The 22,533-nt window shown below is 36.1% G+C and overlaps 1 protein-coding gene and 1 long non-coding RNA gene across 3 annotated transcripts; both read right to left on the bottom strand.

Annotated features, from left to right (window-relative positions):
- Nucleotides 1-921: 921 nt before the first annotated feature.
- Nucleotides 922-1,708, bottom strand: LOC142532214 (uncharacterized). Of its 2 annotated transcripts, XR_012816536.1 has the most exons (4): nucleotides 1,567-1,708; nucleotides 1,373-1,480; nucleotides 1,222-1,291; nucleotides 922-1,154 (listed from the first exon to the last, which is right to left on the bottom strand). It is a non-coding gene; the product is annotated as an uncharacterized LOC142532214 (long non-coding RNA). The 2 variants fall into 2 exon arrangements; XR_012816535.1 differs by having other exon boundaries at nucleotides 1,373-1,708.
- Nucleotides 1,709-2,941: 1,233 nt separating this feature from the next.
- Nucleotides 2,942-6,977, bottom strand: LOC142532346 (uncharacterized). Its single transcript, XM_075638662.1, has 9 exons — nucleotides 6,536-6,977; nucleotides 6,255-6,348; nucleotides 5,984-6,116; nucleotides 5,114-5,754; nucleotides 4,979-5,032; nucleotides 3,833-4,088; nucleotides 3,276-3,372; nucleotides 3,103-3,183; nucleotides 2,942-2,985 (listed from the first exon to the last, which is right to left on the bottom strand). The coding sequence occupies exons 1-9, from the start codon at nucleotides 6,975-6,977 to the stop codon at nucleotides 2,942-2,944; spliced, it is 1,842 nt and encodes a 613-aa protein (XP_075494777.1).
- Between the last annotated feature and the right edge of the window lie 15,556 nt (nucleotides 6,978-22,533).

The following is a 22,533-nucleotide window of genomic DNA, read 5'->3' as shown; positions in this document are numbered from 1 at the left end:
AATAGAAACTTTGAAACTCAAACCCATATCTTGAGGAATAATATTCAGTATTTTGATAAAGGTTTCATATATGAAAGAATGTGTAGCTCCCGAATCTAGTAGTGCATAGGTTGCCACACCTTGAATGATAATCCTCCATGCGGCTAAAACGTCTTTTAAATCTTTTCGTATTGAAGCTTAAAGAATTTCTATCATTAATTTCCCAAGATTATGAGAAGATTGCGCGTTGAACTTAAGCATCTCTTGAAAAATTGCATTTTAAACCTTCAATTTTTCGAAATTTGCATTTTAGTCCACAAATTTTCGAATACCTGCAATTGACCCTTATATTTTCGAATATTTACATTTTATTCCCTTTAAATTTCGAAAATTACATTTTGGTCCTTCAGAATTCGGTAATTGCTTTTGAGCCCCTTATCTTTTGGTTAATTACAATATAGTCCCTTAACTTTTTGAAAATCTCAATTAAGTCATAAAACTTTCGAAAAGTGCACTTAGAATACTCAATAAATTTCGAAACCCTTGATTATGATTTTCTTTAAATTTTGGCCCTAAAACTTTATATTTGGAATTAATTTATACATTACATAAAATAAGGCACAAAATTCCATATTAACTCAACTGGTACCAGGACTCTTGATATCAATGTACTTATCCTATAGGTCATGGGATCGAGTCCTGGGGAGGCGAAAGAAACCCCTTGGTAGGGAGGGGGAGATCCTATGAGTAACCCGTACGACGCCTATGGAAAGCCCGTGAGGGAAAAGACCCCTTTGAGGGAGCCCAAGATCGGGATAGCCTTGGGTCGATCGGGAAGTGGGCCGTATGGGTAGTCCACTGGGCCTGTAATGGGTCGTTACATATAATCTTGTATGCATTTCGCCCACTCGGATCGCACTTCAGTCAATTTATTCCTTAGAGTACTCTGATTTCATGAACTGTGAACAAACACAATGATAATATTAGTAAAAAAACAATCAATAAAGACATTGAAAAATGAGAAATACACAATTATTTGTGAATATTGAGAATATGTCGAATATTACAATTGAAGATATTGAGTTCTTCTCACTGGTAGCATTTTTTTCAATCATTTCTCTCATAAATCTCATAACATAAAAACCACATTGTTTCGAATTTGGTTGTCGTGGACCCTATGTTAAAAAAAATTGTTAGTGATTGATACACAAATTGAAATAAACGTTAAGTATACATGCATACCTTTACTACTTCTCATATAGCTTGTTTTTTCCCTTTCCTTCCCTTGTTTGAATTAAACAATCTTACACTCCTGCATACATCAGTAACAGTCAACATATGAGTGTTTTATTCACTAAATTAAATTTAACATAAAAACAAAATATTAACTTACATATCCGCCACATATTTCCAGTCATCGTAACGGTTTCGATGACTAAGTGAATCCAACAAATAAACCATCTCCTTGTAAAGATCGATGACAGTGAGAATCCAATGGTAACTACGCACAGAACAAATAATTAGTGCATACAATTCAATAAAATGTCGAGAAAATAAATTAAATTTGATATTGTAATTTTGACGCACTCAACATTATGTGGCACTAAAACTAGTTGATTTGTTGATGCACCACTCAGTCTTTTGGCCAAAACACTTGATCTTTCATTCAAATGTTCGATTTTACCGTTTTTGTCAGGTTTGGTCGCATATGGCATGTATGGGATCGTGTGTGGATTCACAAATCTAAAGTTGTCGGTCTTGTTATCTTTTTTCATTTTTTTATACAGATGCATACAATTTCCAACAGAATAATGTGAATAAGCTAAATTAATTAAGTTTATAAAGCTTAAGTGGTCAACAAATAAAAGAAGTAGACTTACCACATGTACACAACTATACAATTGGCAGATATTGGATCCAAACTATAGAAAGGAATGATGTCTTCAAGGTGCAGAAGTAGTTGGTAATCCTCATCAAATAAATCATGATAAAAAATCATTGATAGATTTTGTTCATCGGTTAGAGCACGTTTACAATAACAATACAATAGATGTAAAGATCTTGGCACACATGAAGACAAACCAATGTTATTTCTGTGGTCGACATTTTTCTTCCTTTGAAGTTTCTAAACATTGCAAATGTACACATGTTAGCTGCAATATTGAATTCTTTATGATACTTTAAATGTAAATATAAATTGCCATTTATCTCATCTTGCATTACTACCAAGTGTGTTGGCCAAGCTACATGTGTTCCTATAGCATCACGAACAGTATCACATTCATTTGGAATTGGAACTGGCAAATGTGCTAATTTGTCCACAGCATTATCAATGGATACGTGCATGCAACTCATGGGAGATGGAACACCATGAAATAATTTATCATCCCCATTGACATGGACAATTGTACCATAGGCAACAATATTGGTCCTAGATTCCAATGCCAATGCAACCGGCTTACCCTAGAAGACAAATAATCATGTTATAAATTGATACAAATCATAGTCATGGACAATTGCAATAATCAGCTACCTGCAAAAAATCAGCATTGCTCAAAGCTCTCACGTCATCATCATGCGAAGTTGCATAGTTCGAGACACTATTTTTGATTTTATCGTCACTCATGGGATGCAACTTTACTGAACAACTACCTTTTTCTTCAATGTCAAAGTTGCTTGCACCCTTTTTGAACATTTCTTCAAGTCTTTGTATGCGTGCATCTTGATCTGATATGCGTGCATTTTGTTCTGCGATGCATGCATCTTGTTTTGAGATTAATATCTTCGCCTCCGTCAACTCATTTTTTTGATTAAGGATTATATGATCATCACCAAGAGGACTCTTCCATACTCTACCAATATTAAAGTAGATGCTTGGAGTGATATGACCTCCAACACCTCTCACACAACCAGAATGTTCATGTGAATCCAGTGTTTTCGTAAGGATATCATTTTTCCCTCTTCAAACTGCAACGTACCCTCGATTTTTTGTTGCACATAACCATCCTGTCATGCACATAAGAACAAGATAATTACTAAAAAACAGTTATAATGAATAAAAATTATTCATTTTAATGTATTGTTTGCTTACAATCTTTTCTATTGTCAATTTCAATTCATCGCCTTCATATTCACCCTTCTTATTGACCTGTCCTTTCTTCCACATAATTGCTCGATTTATATCATCATCGTCACATAACTCAACTGCCCACAAACAATATGTATGATATCAACAAATTTAAAACTCATATAGCATGGATTTAGTAAACTTTCCGAATTAACTCGCTTTCTCATACTTACTATTTCGTCGGCGAAACGTGCATATCCTTTGCGAGACATACGATGGAGGTATATGTTTTGCTTTCTTCTCTTCTTTTGTTCATCACGTAGTTTCTAGTTAATTGAAAACTGTCCACATATATCAGATTTCAATAGAAATAATTTGTTATGGTCTACTTATTTGAAAATAACAAATTAAGAATCTTACCATGAAGTCATTAGACAAGCGACTGATTATAAATTAACTCCAATCATCTCGTGTAATACTAAACCCAGTAGGTGGTTCTTTCAAATCCTCAGTGTTATCCCGCTTGCTAAGGATGAACTTTTGAGTGAGAAAAGCTTTAAACTGTCGCCACTCGTTATTTGCAGAGTTCAGACATCCCTTCTTCCAGCTTAATCAACATTGTACGTCAGTTGTAGAAGTCATATTAACCCATAACATTAAACATAACATAACCATATGAAAACTAATTAAAATAGTCAAAACATTATAACTTACGTTAACCGATTCCCATATTAAATCTTTGACATCATTTGGAATCATTTTCCAAGTCTGATAACTTATCTTTACCTTTTCTCGAACAAGAACTCCAATATAATTTTGCATCTCACCTGCAAATTCTTCTATTGGTTGTCCCAATTTATTGAACTTTACATCCTTTCTGATTCCATGAACCCTTTGCCTAACAAGCCTATCCAAACGTGTATGACCTCTAGATGATCTTGTTGTTTCCGTCTCTGTAGATTCCAAAACTTTTTTGCCCCCACAACTATTGTCGTCGGCAGAATATGCAGTATTCTGTTTAGGCTTCTCATTCTTTGACATCCTGCAAGCATTTACAATTTGTTAGTACTCCGTTCTTTATTTTTCTTTCTACATGAAAATGTAATATGCAGAACAGTAAGGGAATGTAACCTATTATGCTGGTTCAAGTCATTTAGGATTGAACTTAATTATTGTCAACCCAATACCCATCACAATCTTCACGAATACATGGCGGTTCATTTTCATCTATTACATCAACATTCATTGATATAAACCCTCGTGCAAAACATTGATATTGGGTTACAGCATTTTCCAATTCATCACCATTCATTTAGTGAATATACTCTCTGATGGGACTTGCAAGTACAACATGCCATGCAGGATCTTCAATGTAAAACATCTGTTTTGCTTGACTGCCCAAGATAAAAGAGTCAGACTTGAATCCAATTCTCTTCAGGTTTACCAATGGGAAACCAAGATCATCAACTTTAATACCGTTAATATTCTCAACCCAATTACATTTAAACATTGGAATTTGAAACATTTGGTAATCAAGTTCTCATATTTCTTGAATAACTCCATAAAAAATCATGTCTAACAAAACTGGATTTTTATCCTTTGCACTAGCAACTTGCATTGTCGTTGCGACTAAGCTTACTCCGGAATTTTGCACAACTCATATATCATCTCGCTCTTTTGTATGATAAGTGACACCATCAATCAAATAACTATAGTAATTTAACACTTGTTTGCTAGGTCTGCGCGCTACCCACTTCAATCTTTCTGAAATTTCACGAGTGGAATTGCCAACTGCACTTGCAACCTACACTTTCACAAAGTGCTAAAATTTATCCCTAAGTTTTAAAAAAACTCCATAATATTGATAATTAAACAGCTTACACTATTACGTAACCAGTTAAAAAGGTTCGGTTATGCTCATCTTGTAACCACCTTTTGGACTTAGCCTTATGGGGAAATTTTGCAGCCAAAAATGTCATATGTTCCCTGATGCAATGATTAAGGATAAGTTAACCAATTGAATGTTAAAAAAATAGCAAGAAAGTTTTTCTAAGTCAAAGAAATTACTCGATATAAGGCTCAACGTCAACATCATTTTCCAATAGATAACGATGTGCTTGATTCAACTCATCATCACTAGTGTAGTGCATTACTGAACCAGACAGAGGCTTAGTGAGTTGTACTCTCCGATGCATTGATGGGATACCAATTGTATCTACATTAGACATGTAGTTCGAGCAAAATTCCACAGGCTCTTCAGCAATATAACGTTCGGCTATACACCCTTCAGGCCGATTGCAATTTTGCACATAGCCTTTCAATATCTTAATGAATCTTTCAAATGGATACATATGCCTAAACCAAACCGGTCCACACAATTTTATCTCGCGTACAAGATGAACAGTCAAATGAATCATTATAACAAAAAAAGATGGGGGGAAATATTTCTCTAGTAAACACAATATCATCACAATCTCCCTTTGCATCTCATCCAACTTTGAGACATCTATCACTTTATTGTATAACACATTGAAGAACCCACACAATAGAGTGATAGTATCTCTAACATGTTTAGGCAGGACACCACGTATGGCCACTGGAAGCAATTGTTGCATCAAAGTGTGATAGTCGTGTGACTTAAGGCCAACAAGTTTCAAGTCCTTCATCGACACGAGGTTTTTAATATTAGATGAGTAACCCGTAGGGACCTTTATTCCAAACAGAGAATTGCAAAATTTCCTTTTCTCAGACTTGCTTAGTGTATAACAGGCTGCTGGCAAATACGTTCTTTTCCCCCCATCTTTGGTATCAAATCAGTCCTCAAATTCATCTCCATGAGGTCCAGTCTTGCTGCAACTCCATCCTTTGTTTTTCCTGGAATGTCAAGTAATGTATCGATGAGACTTTCATTTTCCAACATGATTTTTCATCACCTACCTTCAACTGAAGCTTCCCACTCATTTTTCCCAGACGATAATTAATTCTTTCAACTCTTTCTAAAACTTCATGCCCAGTTAATGGTTTTGGTGCGAGTTTAAACTCTTGGTTCCCGTTAAATGCTTTCTTTTGCCTTCGATACAGATGACTTGTAGGAAGAAACCTTTTATGGCCTGTATACATAATTTTTCTACTATGCTTCAACCTCGTCGAATATGTTTCTTCACCACATATTGGAAATGCATGATATCTTTTCACAATACAACCTCACATGTTCCCATATGCAGGAAAATCATTGATCGTCCATAGTAACACAACTCTAAGCGATAAAATTTCTTTTCGATATGCATCATATGTATCAACACCTATATCCCATAAAAATTTTAAGTCGTCAATTAGATGTGCTAAGTAGACATCAATATCATTTCCCGGTCGTTTGGGACCATAAATCAACAAAGTGAGCATCATAAATTTTCTCTTCATACACAAATTTGGAGGAAGGTTGTAAGTGATCATCACAATTGGCCAACAACTATATGCAGCTCATCAAACTATGTGAATTGATGTCGTCTGCTGATATAGCCAATCTTAGATTTCTTGGCTCGGAAGCAAAATTTGGCCAGTTATGATCCACTACTTTCCAACATGGTGCATCAGCCGGATGACGCAAGTATCCATCAAAAATTCTTTTATCAGCATGCCAAGTTAATTCCTTATATATCACCTTCTGCTGAAACCATCTTTGAAATCTGGGAATAGGTGGGAAGTACCAAAGGACCTTTGCAGGAACTCCTCCATTTATCGTAGAATTTTTACCCAACTTCCACCTTGACATCCAACAAATAGGGCAACTGGTAAAATCCTCATACTCCTTCCGGTATAAGATACCATCATTACGACAAGCATGAATTTTCACATAATCCATCCCTAAAGCACATAAGCTTTTCTTTGAATCATACAAAGATAAAGGCAGTTCATTGTCATCTGGAAGCATTTGCCCAAACAAATCAAGTAAATCAGTGAAACTTTTATCACTCCAACTATATTTTGCCTTCAAGTTATATAATTTCACAAGTGCAGATAACTTTGTAAATTTAATACATCCAGGATATAAAGGCTTCTCGGCATCTTCAAGTAGCTTATGGAATTGGTTTGGATTCTCAGCATAACTATCATATGCACCATGTACCATACTTATAGGTTCCTCGGTAAAATATTTGTGTTCATCTTGCCCTACTCGATCACTATCATTCATTGAGTTCCCGAACTTAGATCCTTCACCATGCCAAATCCATGTATGATATGTTAAATCTATACCATTACAACACAAATGAGCCCTTATAGTGTCAATATATTTCATCTTTAGATTACCACATTTTGAACATGGGCAAGGCATTGCATTCGGATTGTTAGCGTTTCGTGATGCAAACTGCAAGAAATACTCCACCCCAAGCTCATATTCATGTGACAACCTGTTCTTTGACATCCAATCTTTGTCCATTATACGTACAACTAACCAACCAACAATGAGTCAAATCCTTCAAAACAGTTGTAAAAATACTGTTAAGTTGGTGTTCAAAATAATGTTAAGTTGGTGTTCAAAATCGGTCATGCAAAATTAAACAAGAGTGAGAACTCTATATACCAAAATTTCAAGCATGTTTATGGACAAACAAATAGCAAGAATACGATGCAACAAACAAGACACACTTAAATGAGAAGGAAATAAAAGTGTCCAAAGTTCAGGAAAAGGTCACCCTAAATGACAAACAGTTACACCAACAGAGGATGATTTGACGAAACATGAGTCAGATATTCACATGAAATGAAGCTATTAAATGAATATAACTAACGAGGACGAAATTAGAGTCCACGAGTTCTTCAATAAAGGTGTGAAATCTCATTTCTGGTCATATGTCATGCTGAAGAAAATATTTAATTTCGAAAAAAAAATTAATATGGAAGGAGGCGGCTACAGTGTTCGCTCCATCTGTATCTCAAGATTCGGTATCATTTCTGTTTGGTACCATAAGCCAGATTAATTCCATTAAATTTGGGGGGAAAAGGAAATGAAAAGATAAAAGAAAAGCATACCTTCGCTTGAAGAGCTTCGGATTCTTTGAAAAAGAAATCGAACAAAGAACCCAATGATTCGGGAACTCACTTGTCCTCGTACGGGCCAAATTTCTGGCGAACCAAGGTCGCGAAGTTGATGGCTAGATCGCACGGTGGTCGGCCGGTATTCCTTGGCATTGAGAAGCGGCGGTGTCGGCTTGAAATTTTGGGGGAAAGAAGACGACGTAGCGCGGGATCGGGTTTGGGTTTTTCTTTTTCTTCTATCTTTTATTACAAGTGTGTGTATTATACCACTACAAATTATTTTAAAAAAAATTCTACTACAACCATTTTGTACAACCATTGTCGTTAACCATATAAACTACTAAGAAAAGACCAGCTGAAAGACAACGGTTTAAACAAACTGTTGTCTTTGACCCTTGACAAAACCACATAAATACAACGGTTTTTATAAACCGTTGTCGACTTGTCGTATCCCAAAAAAACACGCTCATAGACAACAGTTTTTAAAAACAGTTGTTGTGGCTCAAAAAAACCACGCTCATATAAAAACCGTTGTCGTATCCCAAAAAAACACGCTCATAGACAGCAGTTTTTAAAAACCGTTGTTGTAGCCCAAAAAAACCACGATCATACACAACGGTTTTTAAAAACCGTTGTCGTATCCCAAAAAAACACGCTCATATACAACGGTTTGTTGTCGTAGACATATCTAAGACTACAGGTTTTAAAGAAACTGTTGTCTATGAGCGAGTTTTTGAGCCTACGACAACGGTTTTTCTTGAAACCGTTGTTAAAAGACAAAGCACAATGGTTTTTATAAAAAACCGTTGTCGTATGTGCGTTGTTGAATGAAGATTTTCTTGTAGTGGTAGAACATGCAACCTAATTTACACTAGGTTAAACTTGATCCCAATTCAATTCTAATAATCAATTTAACATTCTATGCAATAAAAGCAATATAAAAATGTTAAATGACTATGTTACCCGTAATGAATGTAGTGTCTGCCTCCACCTCAGCTTCCTCAGCATTCATAACATAAGCTCGTCCCACATTAGGTGCTTTTCTATTCGGGCAATCAACAGCCTTGTGCCCATCCTCCTTGCAATAGAAACATTTGAATGTCCCCTATTCACATTTGCCAAGATGTAAGCGATTGCACTCCTTGCATGGTTGCCTCTCAGCAGGCTTTGGTGCTCCAGGATTTGGTGACCTTTGCTGTCATTGATTCTTGACTTGACCTTGGGACTTTTGAGGCCCTTGAGGTCTAGGAGGACCCATATATGACTTATTGTTTGGCTGATTATTATTTTGGTGCTGGTGTTGTTGCCGCTTGCGCTGTATCTCAAACTCAATGTCCTTCAAAGAGTGCTCATACTGGAATGCATAAGTAGTAGCAGTGGCAAAATCCAAAGGACGCATCATCATAACATTATTTCGTATGGTAGGTCGTAGACCATCCATGAAGTGTTTAAGCTTCTCTGCAGGATCCCTTGCAATAAGGGGGTACAAAGTGACAGCCCCTATCAAATTTCTTCACAAACACAGCAACAGTCGAGTCTCCCTGATGGAGGCTCATTAACTTCCTCTTCAGTCGCCCTCTAACATCAGCAGTGAAGTATTTTTCATAGAATATCTCCTTGAAACGAGTCCAAGTAAGTGTAGCAATGTCAATATCATGCTCGGCTCCTTCCCACCATAAATAAGCATCATCCCTTAACATGTAAGTGGCACACCTCACACGGTCAGCATCTCCCATGTTTAGATATCAAAAGTGTACCTCGAGTGCACGAATCCAAGCCCTCAGCAGCAAAGGGATTGGTGGTGCCAGAAAATTCCTTCGGCCCTAACCTCCGGAACTGATCATTTATGTCATGATGTGGCCTAGGTGCCTGTTGTAACTGCTGCTCGAAGAAACGAGTCATCCCCTCCAATGCACGAGTAGCAGCATCCCTATTAGGAGGTGGGGGTGCATTCTCTTGTCGGTTCACACTGTTCTCAGCTTGATTCTCAATAATAGGTGCATGTCTAGGAGACATTTTATCTGAATGTTTTCCAAATACTAACGATACCGACATGCATTTAAATCTAAGTTTTCTAATTATGTGGCATATCTTAATCCATTAAGCAATTTAAGCATACAAAACATATATACTCAAAAAGCTAGTAAACATGTGACGTAAGCATATTATTCATGTAATCATGTAGGTAACATCATATTAAATCATATAAAGCATGTAAAACTTACAAATCTCTGATAGTGTCTGCAAGATTCTTAAGTTATGGTTAGCATAGAGTACGGTTCCTTCAACTCATATATCTCGATCAAATCTCCAACCATTGATATATAGAGAGTTGCATATGAATTCATTAACGATGTGATGCATTATGAGTAATAGTAGTGATATTGTACGTGCAACTAGGAAAACACATTTCCTTAAAGCGCTTTTCTTGTTCTGAACAGAGACTTCTTGCATTATAAACTCATCAGATCACATATGATATCTTCACCAATAGGCAAATGGTGAATCCCGACTACATTATATTGGCTCCTACGTATTTCGAAACTACATCCAATCTCGCCACCCGAAGACCCTCAATAAAGTCGATAAACGGATCAAAGCGCATGTTACTACGTAGAGTCTCTACGTTATCCCAGGTCAAAAGACTAATAGTATATAAAAGCAAAACCGTAAACTATTCAACTCGATAAATGATAATCACTTAGACAGTTCGAGGGACGGTTGTTCAGTACATCATCAAATGATCATTCATCTGTATGAATTGACAGTATTCATGCCCGTACTAGTTAAACATGATGTTTAAATAAAATATTCTAATATCAAGCTCAAGCAAAATTGTGTATGTGTATATATATAAAAATAATATTTTTTGACGAATTGTTTCGGGTCAAAAATTTATTTCGTGAAATTAACTAGTTAGACCACATGATGTTTTTATATAAATATATATACAGAGACACACGTCTGCCATACGTGTTAACGTGAATCGTGTAAGAAATATATTCTATAAATGAGGAAGACAGCCGTGATGAACCACCAATATCACCTCTCCATGTAAGCATTAAATTAATCCATGAAATCATAAGATTTCCAGAAAAACTTAAATTTTTACATATAAATTCCGTCTTTCTGAATTCGTCTCTGTTAGAAATCTTAACTAATCATATTTGCAAGTCGTTATTTAACAAAAAGATTTAACCAAAAAAAACTCACCTTTACGAACCAAAATTAACACGCGTTTATTAGTTATTATTGTTCAGAACGTCAAATTCAACTCCGTGACCGTTTCAATTAAGCAACAATTTAAAAGTCGTAATTTTGACTGACCATTTTGAAGGAATTAGGTACATTGAACCTGGACATAACTCGTAGCTATGGCCATCGGAAAGGTCCTTCACATATCATCAAAGGACGTTCCACTGTTTGATTTGGTTTCTTTAAATTTAAATTTTACCAAAAAAAATTTTTTTCTTAAAAAAAATTATATTTCTTAAAAATTTTAAATTTAAATTTATTTTATATCCAAGTTTTTGGGTCACTGTTAACTAATTATGTGACTATTTTGAAATTTTAAGAAAAAAAATTATTTTTAATATTTTCCGATATTTTTAGTTTATTTTTAACTATTTGATAATCTCGTCAGTGTGATCATGTTGTGAAATATCACATCTTTATCATATTAATGGTTTATTTATTTTTTGCTATTTTCTAAATTATTTTTTAATATTTAAAAATAACTAGTTACATAGCACGCTCGTTACTTGTATGCAATTCACTAAATTATTAAAAAAAAAATTACATTATATAACTAAAAATAGTTGCTAATATAATTTTTTTACTATATACATGTCTCAATCATGTGCACGTTTTACAAGAATTTATATAATTTATTTGAATAATCTATATAATTGTATTATACGTTATTTTGTTAGAATCTTGATTATCCTAAGAAATTATCCGTTAATCATACAAAAATTTATATGATGTATTCGTGTTAAATATACATGTATATATTATTACACCTATTTTGTCACACAAACACGACTACACAATAAACACATGTAACAAAAGGTTAATATACATCATCGCTTTAAAAAAAAAATAACTATCAATATAACATACTTGGGAACTTGAAATTTGATGTATTGCATAATAAATAAAATAGCACAAAAAGGAAATTCTATACAAACCCCCTTTATATGCAACTTCAAACTTGGCAGAAGTTCCCCTGTAGATTGTAAAATTATTGGCCCCAAGCTTCGTCTTTTATTCTCTTCTTGATTAATTTCATGGCTCCAAACACCGTGGTTCCCTCTGACACGACCCCGCCGCCGCACCACGGCTCGCATGTAGATCGAGAAACTCTGATAAAAAGGAACGAAGAGCTGGAGAAAGAGCTGAGAAACAGCCAGGAAAGGGAGGAGCGGATGAAACAAGAACTGACGAGAGCATGGGAACGGCTGCGCGTGGCGGAGGAGGCGGAGGAGCGGGCTTGCTTCCAGCTGGGCGAACTCGAGGCGGAGTCCGTCGGTCACGCGCAGGAGTACAGGGCCCACTCGCTTTTGCTGATGGAACAACTGGCTCTTGCGAAGAAACTTCTCAAAGAAGCTTCCATTAATGTTTCTTTTCCCACTCCTCAGTTGTGACCAATTCAAGCATATTCACTCACGTGAATTATATATATATATATATATATATATATATATATATTAATTCACACACACACACACACACACACTCTAGTGTAAATTAAGTTTGTATTTTATTTTTTGTCCCAACCTTGTCTTTGTCAAGCAAGTTCGATGGGTGGTTGATAAGTGTTTTTTTTTTAACTTTCTGTTAGCATCGATACGACTGGAGATCTGGCCATGAGCCTAGAGTTCCAAGCCGATATAGACATGGGATTTATGTATTATGACCGTTGCATTTGATTGTAATTGTTCATTTGTTTTTTGGTTGTTCCGAGTGGGGATCATGGAGGTCCTCGTCGTGCATTATTGTAAGAATAAATGGCAAGTTTGTTCAGGTCTTTTCGTTTCTTTCACTCCTTGCCTTGGTGGCCGAAATAAGATTGACAAATAACCTTTTTCTTAATATTATAATTGTTATAATATATTATAGTTAGCTGTGAAAGTAGATCAGTCATTTTATTCTTTTTGTAGTTTACCCTAACTATATTAACATAATTCTTTGTATTCTTTATTCAGTCGACAATATAGCGGATTGAGTTTTGCGCTCACTCTTTATTTCTTCATGGTATCAGAGCCTCTAACTCATGGCTCTGTTAATTGTAGAGAAGAACTGTTAATCTCATCAACAGCTTTCGCGGATCGTATAGTTTATTTGTCATCCACACCGATTTTTCTGCTGTTAATCTCATCCACACCGGTTTTTCTGCTGTGTCCGTACAAATTTTCGTTCGTACAATTTCTCTTTAATAATAACGTATGATTTCTTCTCTGCATTATTTTTTGTTTTATTCGTTCGATTTTGTTTGGTTTTGACCTCATGGCTACTCGTAAAGACGATTCTCTTCAGTCAATTAGTATTCAATTGGATGAAAAAAATTATTCTTATTGGAGTTATGTTATGAAGAATTTCTTGCGAGGGAAATTGATGTGGGGCTATATCACATGTGTGCAAGTCAAGCCTACAGACCATATGAACCATGATTATGTTGTGTCATTGGATGTTTGGGAGGCAGATAATTCAAAGATTATTACGTGGATTAATAATTCTGTTGCGCACTCAATAGGTGCTCAATTGACAAAATACGATACTGCTAAGGAAGTTTTGAATTATCTGGCACATTTGTATACACAGTCTAATTTTGCCAAACAATATCAATTGGAGACAGATATTCGTGCCCTTCAGCAGAAAGATATGAGCATCCAAGATTTTTATTCTGCCATGTCGACACTCTGGGATCAATTGGAATTAACAGAATTTGCAAAATTGCGAGCATTCTCACCTTATATTGCTGGAGAGAACAACAACTTTGGTATAGTTTTTGATGGCACTTCGGAATGATTTTGAGGGTTTGTGTGGGGCGATTCTTCATCGCAACCCTCTTCCTTTTGTTGACTCGGTTGTAAGCGAATTGTTAGCTGAAGAGATCCGTCTTAAGTCTCACGTTGACAAAGGGACAATCCCAATTACACCATCTGTCTTTGTAGCTCCTCAACGACCTCAAGCTAATCACCAAAACAGGTCAAATACAAAGGTTTCTCAAGATGAGTGTGCTTTTTGTAAAGAGAAGGAGCACTTGAAAGCTCAATGCACACTGTTGTTGAGTAAAGGAAAAGTGCAGACGCAACAGCAACAACAACGACCACATAGCACTCCATGAAAACCACAGCAGCATCATCAGCCATCTCTGGACACTCCATGGAAACCACAGCAACATCATCAGTCATCTCATAACACTCCATGGAAACCTGGTAATCCATCAAACCAGTGGATATATCGACCACCTCAGTCTAACAATGCAGTGGCTGCATCATCTTTGGATACGTATTTTTTTGAGCAGTTTCAACAGTTCCTCGCTTCACAGCCTCATGTTATGTCAGCTTCTTAACATATAGGTTTGTCATCCTCTGGCACTTCAGGTATATCTCGTCCATCTGGGTCTTGGATTCCGAAGCATCTCATCTGTAGAGCCCAAAATCAGTACACATAAAACTCATGCATTTATTTAATTGTTAAATCATTTATTTAAATTTAAAATGATTTTTTTTGTGATGCATGATTTATTAAATTGTATTATTTTAATGTTTATGTGATGCACGTTAACTGTTTTATCGAGTTTCATGTTTCAGGCGATTATTCGAGGCGAGATCGAGGAGAAGACCGGTGAACTTTTGGCAAAATTTTAATGTGGTATTTTATTTTAAGTCAGGATTGGGGTATTTTAAATGATTTACTAAGTTTTAGTATTTTAAAAGCATAATTTAATTATTAGGGGGATTTATGATTCTTTTTAAATTCTTAAAGTTTTCCACTTGTACATTGTTATTTTAATCAAGAGATTTTTTTATTAGAGGTTAGTAGGGAGATAATAATTTAATTCTTTTGTTAATGAGGTAATTAAGCATATTCACGCCTACACACACACCAACTCCTTTGCACTTTCATTTTTATTTTTAGAGAGAAGCTTAGGGTTCTTAAGCCATCAGCAGCCGCCCCTCCCTCTGAAATTTTCCAGCAGATTTTCGTCCATTTTTCTTCAAGAAAATTGAGCCACAATCGTCCCGGATCAATCCTCGCGCCATGTCCGCTTCGGTATCGTCGGTTCGGTAAACTTTAACATCATAAGGCACGTATATTCTATTTTTCCTGCGTCGATCATGTCATAGTATGTGTTGATTTGTTTTTATGCGTAAAAATACATGTGTGAAGTGTAAAGTTTGAGCGGAAATTGTTTAGATCGCATTTTGAATGTTTCTGGATCTGAAAATCTCGTTTTTGCTGTTCTTTTAAAAACTGCGATTTTTTCGGATCGCGATTTTGAGAAAACTTTCAACATGAAAATCGTAGAAATTTTTGATACCTTCGATTTGATATAAAATTCAAAATATTTGGATAAATATTGAGCGAGTTATGAAGTTTTTCGTGGGACTGCTCAAACTGCATTTTCTGAAAATATATGCTAGTGATGTGTTCTTGAAGTTTTATGGCTGCAGGCTTCGTTGGGGATTGACGGGTGATCGCTGATGGGTTTAGGTATGTGGTTAATGATGTTGGGAAGGTCATTAACGTTTTGTTTCGCGTCGTTAGGCACTTGGGAGAACGAGTAGTCGTGAAAACTATTTTGGGTGTTAAAATTTGAGTTTATGGGTTTTATTGCGTTGCGTGTGGTGCGTCGTTTCTTTGGGAACGTTTGGGACAGTTTTATGGAGTCGAGTCAGTGTCATAGTGTCCTAGGATGAGTCTCGATGGATTGGTTCACGAATCGTATTTTTGGTTGAGGGTATTCAGAGGCCATCGCGAGTTCAGTACACTCAGTGCCCGAGTGGTAATTTCCTACCGCCCGAGCGCCACTCTTTCCGTCCGAGTATTCATTCCAGTAACCTTAGCGCTCGAGCGGTAATTTGTCACCGCGCTACCGCTCGAGCGCTGACCCTGGCGCTCGAGCGGTAAGGTTTTACCGCCCGAGCGCGGCCCCATCTGTAAAAATATTTTTTCTTTCTTCTTTTCAAGTTCAATAGTGAGTTCATGTCTTTTATTTTTGGGAAATGTTCACATCATTTTAGAGATTGTTCGAGGTTCGATGTCATGGGTTAGTACGTTGATTTAACGAGGTCAAGGCCCGAGTGACCTATAATGTCATAAGCTATCTATTTAATTCAGTGGTGAGCAAGAATACCTACGTCTAAGTTATGCAAGTTAAGTGTTGAAATTCATATTAGTATGTGCAGTAGTGGCCCCAAGCGAGATCCAACGAATCCCTCAACGCCAAGTAAGTATGTTTGACGTGCAAAGAAAATATTTTAAGTTTTTGAGGTATGCTAAATGTCTTGTGACCAATTTATGTATGGGATTGAAAAGCGGTAAATCATGACCAGGGACCAATCCACCCCGTTAAATCATGAACGGATTTAGATCAGGATTGGAAAGCGTTAAAACATGAACGAGGACCAATCCACCCGTTAAAGCATGAAAGGGGATCTCATGTATGTGACAGTGGATTTTTCCCTGTCAGCCCAGTACAGTGGTTTAGTCTGATTAGACGATTTATGTTATGGGTCACTTGCTTTGAAACATACCTCTACACAAAATGAGGAAGTTTATGTATGTTCAAGTATGTACAAGTATGCAAGCACGTTTAAGAAAAGTTTCATGTTATGGCACGTCTATGTATGTATGTGCGTATGTTCAAGTTTATTTACGCAAGTTCAAGTTCCCGTATGTATTTTCTATTTTAAAGCTGCATGTGATTTTATTACGTATTACTCGTTACTTCCAGTTTATACGTGTTGAGTCTTTAGACTCACTAGACTTGATCGATGCAAGTGAGGATGATTTCGAGGAGACTAGGGGTGGGGACCAAGGAGCTGGCTTGCACTGAGCAGGAGGCTAGACCCGAGGACCGCCCAAGTTTTTAAGTTTTTATTAAATGTCAAACACTCTGATTTCACGCTACTGGTTATGAGATTTTAAACGAATACTTTTGTCAAACTTTATTTTTAGATCTTTTGTTGCATCTACTTTTGAGACGTCCGGTTTATTTTAAATCGAAATCGAGAGTTATTTTATAATTTAGAAAATTTTTAATTTTTCAACAAATTTTAAGTAGTAAAAGTACGGTACGTTACATCATCATTTGTCTTCTGATTTGTCTTCTTTTGCTTATTTGTCTCACAATTCTTCCATTGAAATTGTGACTGCTGATGGTACACCGATGCCATTAGTAGGCGTTGGTTCCCTTGTTACGTGTTGTCTATCTCTTCATGATGTATACTATATTCCCTATCTTACACTTAATCTTGTTTCGGTCAGTCAATTATGTGAGTCTGGATACTTAGTCTACTTCTCTTCTTCAAATTGTTATGTTCAAGACCCGCGATTCCAGAGGCTGATTGGGACAGGCCGTAAACAGGGGGACTTTATGTTTTTGATTATCTGAGAGCACCAGATGTTGTAGCATCTAGTGTGGATCTCTCTTCTTTTCGCTTGAGTTAGTCGTCTTCAATTTTTTTATTTATGGCATAATCGTCTAGGCCACGTTTGCGCGTCTTGTTTGCAATTTTTAGCGTCTACAGGAGCACTAGGAACTTTGAAAAGTCATGATATTTCTGATTGTAGTTGTTGTAAACTGGCAAAATTTTCGGCTTTACCTTTTTATAAAAGTTTATCTTTTTCTCCTACTCTTTTTGATCTTGTTCATTCCGATATGTGGGGACCATCTCCCGTTCCCATGAAAGGGGGGTCGAGATATTATGTTTCTTTATCGATGATTGCACTCGTTACTATTGTGTTTATCTGATGAAACATAAGTCTGATTACCTTGCTATTTTCAATGATTTTAAAACTCTTGTAAAAATCAACATTCAGCTGTCACCAAGTACTTTCATTGTGATTTGGGGTGGGGGGGGGGGGGGGGGGGGGGGTGAATACACTTCTAATGATTTCTCGCCTTTTTTTGCTTCTGATGGTACAATACGTCAAACTTCGAGTAGAGAAACCCCTGAACAAAATGGTGTTGCAGAAAGAAAACATAGACATATTGTTGAAACACCTCGCTCTTTGTTACTGTCTTCAGATGTCCCTAGTGCATTTTGAGGTGAAGCAATTATTACTGCTGTTCACGTGATCAATAGAATTCCAACTTCACACAATTCAGGTTTTTCACCCTTTGAAAAAATGCATGGTCATGCTCCTGATTATTCCTCATTACGAGTTTTTGGTTGTGCCTGTTTTTTTTTTCGACCACAGATCGAGCACAATAAGTTGTCTCCAGGTTCAGCTCTGTGTGTTTTCCTGGGTTATGGTATCGGTCAAAAAGGATATCGTTGTTTTGATCCAATTAGTCAAAAACTGTATGTCTCTCGTCATGTTGTGTTCCTTGAACATGTTCAATTCTTTTCTATACATGTTAGTTCTCATAATATGACACAAGTAGATCTTATTCGTATCGACCCTTTCACCTCCGACACCGACAAGACCTTGCCCACGACCACACCCGAGACTTCTGCTCCTCGAAACCCCCCTATGACAACCCAATAATCTCCTGGCATTGCGGATAATCCTCCACTCCATTAGTCCACTCGTGTTCGTAAGTCTACTCAACTACCTGATTTTGCTTACTCGTGTCATTATATTTCTTTCGCTTCATTTGTTGCTTCTGTTCATCGTCTCTCTGAGCCTTTATCCTATAACGAAGCTGTTGGTAATCCACTTTGGCAGAAGGCTATGGCTGAACTGACGGCTCTTCATCAGACTCATAAATGGGATTTGGTTCTATTGCCACCAGGAAAGCACATCATTGGCTATCGTTGGGTTTACAAGATCAAAACCAAATCTGATGGATCTATTGAATGATACAAAGCTCGTCTTGTTGCTAAAGGTTACTCTCAGAAGCATGGCATGGATTATGAGGAAACATTTGCCCCCGTTGCTAAAATGACGACACTTCGTACTTTAATTTTTGTTGCCTCAGTACGTCGATGGAAAATCTCTCCAATAGATGTCAATAATGCCTTCTTGAATGGTGATCTTCATGAAGAAGTTTTTATGGCTCCTCCTCCTGGTGTTGCTCACCAACCCGGTGAAGTTTGTAGACTTCGTAAGGCTCTTTATGGTCTGAAACAAGATCCTCATGCTTGGTTTGAGAAATTTTCTATAGTGATTACTTCTCTTGGGCTTATTCCTAGTCATCATGATTCAGCATTCTTTGTCAAATGTATTCGTGCAGGTCGTATATTTCTGTATTTATATGTTGATGACATGATAATCACTTGTGATGATATTGATGGTATTGAAGCTTTGAAGTCTGAGTTAGCTCGCTGCTTTGCTATGAACGACTTAGGTTTGCTACGTTATTTTCTAAGAATTGAGGTTGCCTATTCTCCAAAAGGTTATCTTTTATCCCAGTCAAAGAACATAGCAAATCTGTTTGAGCGTACACGTCTAACTGATAACATGATAGTTGATACTCCTCTTGAGACCAATGCTCGGTACTCTGTCTCGGATGGACCTCCTTTGCAAGATCCTACCTTATACCGTACTATTGTTGGCAGCTTGGTTTATCTCACTGTGACTCGTCCAGATATTGCGCATGCTGTTCATGTAGTAAGTCAGTCACTGCACCAAATACAGTTCATTGGGCTGCTGTTCTTCATATTTTCAGGTATCTTCGGGGCACTCAGTTTCAGAGTCTTTGGTTTCCTGCTACTTCTTCCTTAGAGATGCGTGCATACTCTAATGCTGATTGGGCTTGCGATCCCATGGATCGTAAGTCAACCACTGGCTTCTGTTTTTTTCTTGGAGATTCTCTTATCTCTTGGAAAATTATCGTGATACGGCTTCAGGCCACTTGCCATATTGTTTGGTTATGTTGGTTGCTTGCGGATTTCGGTATCCTTCTTCGTCCTCCTACTCCGTTATATTGTGATAATCAGAGTGCAATTCAGATTGCATGCAATTCATTTTTTTATGAGAGGACAAAGCACATTGAGATCGATTGTCACGTCACTCGTTATCATCTCCAGCTTGGCACCATCACGTTACCTTCTGTTCCTTCTTCTCTGCAGATAGCTGATATGTTTGCCAAGGCACATTCCACTTCGCGCTTCCCTTTTTTGTCTGAAAAACTCTCAATGATTTTAGTTGTAACATCGTGAGTTTGAAGAGAGATGTTAGAATATATTATTGTTAACTCTCAATGTTAGATTAGTCATTTTACTTTTTCTGTGTTTACCCTAGCTATATAAACATAATTATTTGTATTCTTTATTCAGTCGACAATATTGCGGATTGAGTTTTTCGCTCACTCTTTATTTCTTCAATAATATACAATATAATATTAAAACTTCTGTTTATATATTAAATTGATAACAATTGTATAGCTTGGATATTTCGTAAGAACACCTGTAAAACATGTTTCCCAATATACTCTCCCTCGAGTTATTTTTCTTTCCAATGGCTTGGACATGACGAAAAAACATCATTCGTCATAAGTCCTATGACCCGATATCGTCTCTATTATTTCGGGAAGAAGTTGTAGGTCTAAATCTCACTCAAATATAGTGTATCCAATCCTATAAATGATTCATGAATAGAAAATGAAAATTTAAATTAACTAGATCTAAAAAATTTGTTGTTTATACATTTAATTTATTATAATCCTATAAATTAAAATGTTGGAATTTTTTCGTTGAAAATCAGGTTAGTTTCGTTAATATAATTACTAATTTGTAAAAATCAAGTTTAAGTGAAGAGATCAAACACCAAGGTGTTCTTTGTGTAGTATAAGTTTGTGAATATCCAAACTTGCATTCCCTAATGAAATGAGATATGTTTTTCGTAGGGAATATTGTCAAAATGACACTTTAAGTTTGTTTATTTGACCTTTTGGTTTCCTAAACAGTCACTACACGCGATTTCGGATCTTATTTTCCGTGTGTGAATTTTTTATTTTTTCTTTTTCTTTTTCTATTGGTCTTAGTTTGCTCACCAATCTCTTTGGATCATCTTTTGGCAAATTATGACCTCTTATCCCCTTTCATGAAAATTATTTTCAATTGGTTTTTGTTAGGATCAAGAGATTGGTTTAGATGGAGTGAATTAGCAATCTTAACAATTTTAGAATCAACTCGGCTGGGTTAGCAACACTAAGTTAGAATTCTCGTCAGTTGGATAACAATAAATCAGTAATTGGGCTATCAAATTGATATAAAAACAGAAAATAAAATGCACAAAATTGTTTCAGAATGTTTGGAGATTTGAACAACTCATGTCACCCTTCCATTCAAGAAGGATCCACTAAAAAACTTTGGTGATTGTAAAAAATTTGCATTCGGTAGGACTTATCTCTTGCTCACTGAATCTCCTAGAATGCTTCACAAACTTAAGCAAATGATCAATATTACTCTTACTATCAATTACAAGAATTTTTTAAGCAAAATACTAAGCACAAATTGATCCTCAATGATCAGATAAAAACTATTAAGTATGTGATGAAAGATTGTTTGATCAGTTAGGCTCTCAAGAACTTAATAATACTTCATGATTCAGAAAATTGCGGAGAGCTTGAAAGCTCTCATAATCTATTTACAGGCTTTGATTGCAACACTCGTCTTTTTGGATGTGACAGACGTTTCCAAATATAAATGTCGTTGTGTCATGTCATTGTCCTTTCTGACGAATCATATATTTTGGTTAGTGCATATAGACTTTGACATTCTAACGAATTGATAAATTTATTATACGATCTTATCTGGTCTATCAGTTGGAATTCTCTCACTAGAGAATGTTATGAAAATCTTTACACAATGTTCGTCAAACAGTTTGGCTGATTTAGTAATTCAGACTAGTCAGACTGATCAGTGACTATCCAACTATTTCCATCATTTATGTTAGACATCGGTTGGGCTCTGACATATCAGTTTTGCTTCGTGAAACTATTTACATATTAATTATTGGTTTCTCTTATAAATTCAGTTTGTCTAGACTCTTTTGAATCAGTAGCCTTGTCAATTCACCAAAACTTAATTTCTCAAACAATTTTCATCCTATTTTTCAGAATAGGTTGTCGTTTTTTAGGATTGAAAGTGTTGTCAAGTTTGTTGGTCCCTATCCGCCATAATTAATAGGTTAAAAAATATTTTTATTTAAATTCAATTATTTAATTTCTTGTCAAACATCTTTTGCTATAAATAATTAAAATCCAACCGTAATTTTATCAAAAATTTAATCAAAGGTAAATTCGACTGTATTTTAATAAAATATCA

This window comes from Primulina tabacum, chromosome 18, assembly GCF_025594145.1.
Source record: "Primulina tabacum isolate GXHZ01 chromosome 18, ASM2559414v2, whole genome shotgun sequence".
In the NCBI taxonomy this organism is placed as follows: domain Eukaryota; kingdom Viridiplantae; phylum Streptophyta; class Magnoliopsida; order Lamiales; family Gesneriaceae; genus Primulina; species Primulina tabacum.
The sequence above is the reverse complement of the archived record's forward strand: the minus strand, read 5'-3'. Positions and strand labels throughout refer to the sequence as shown.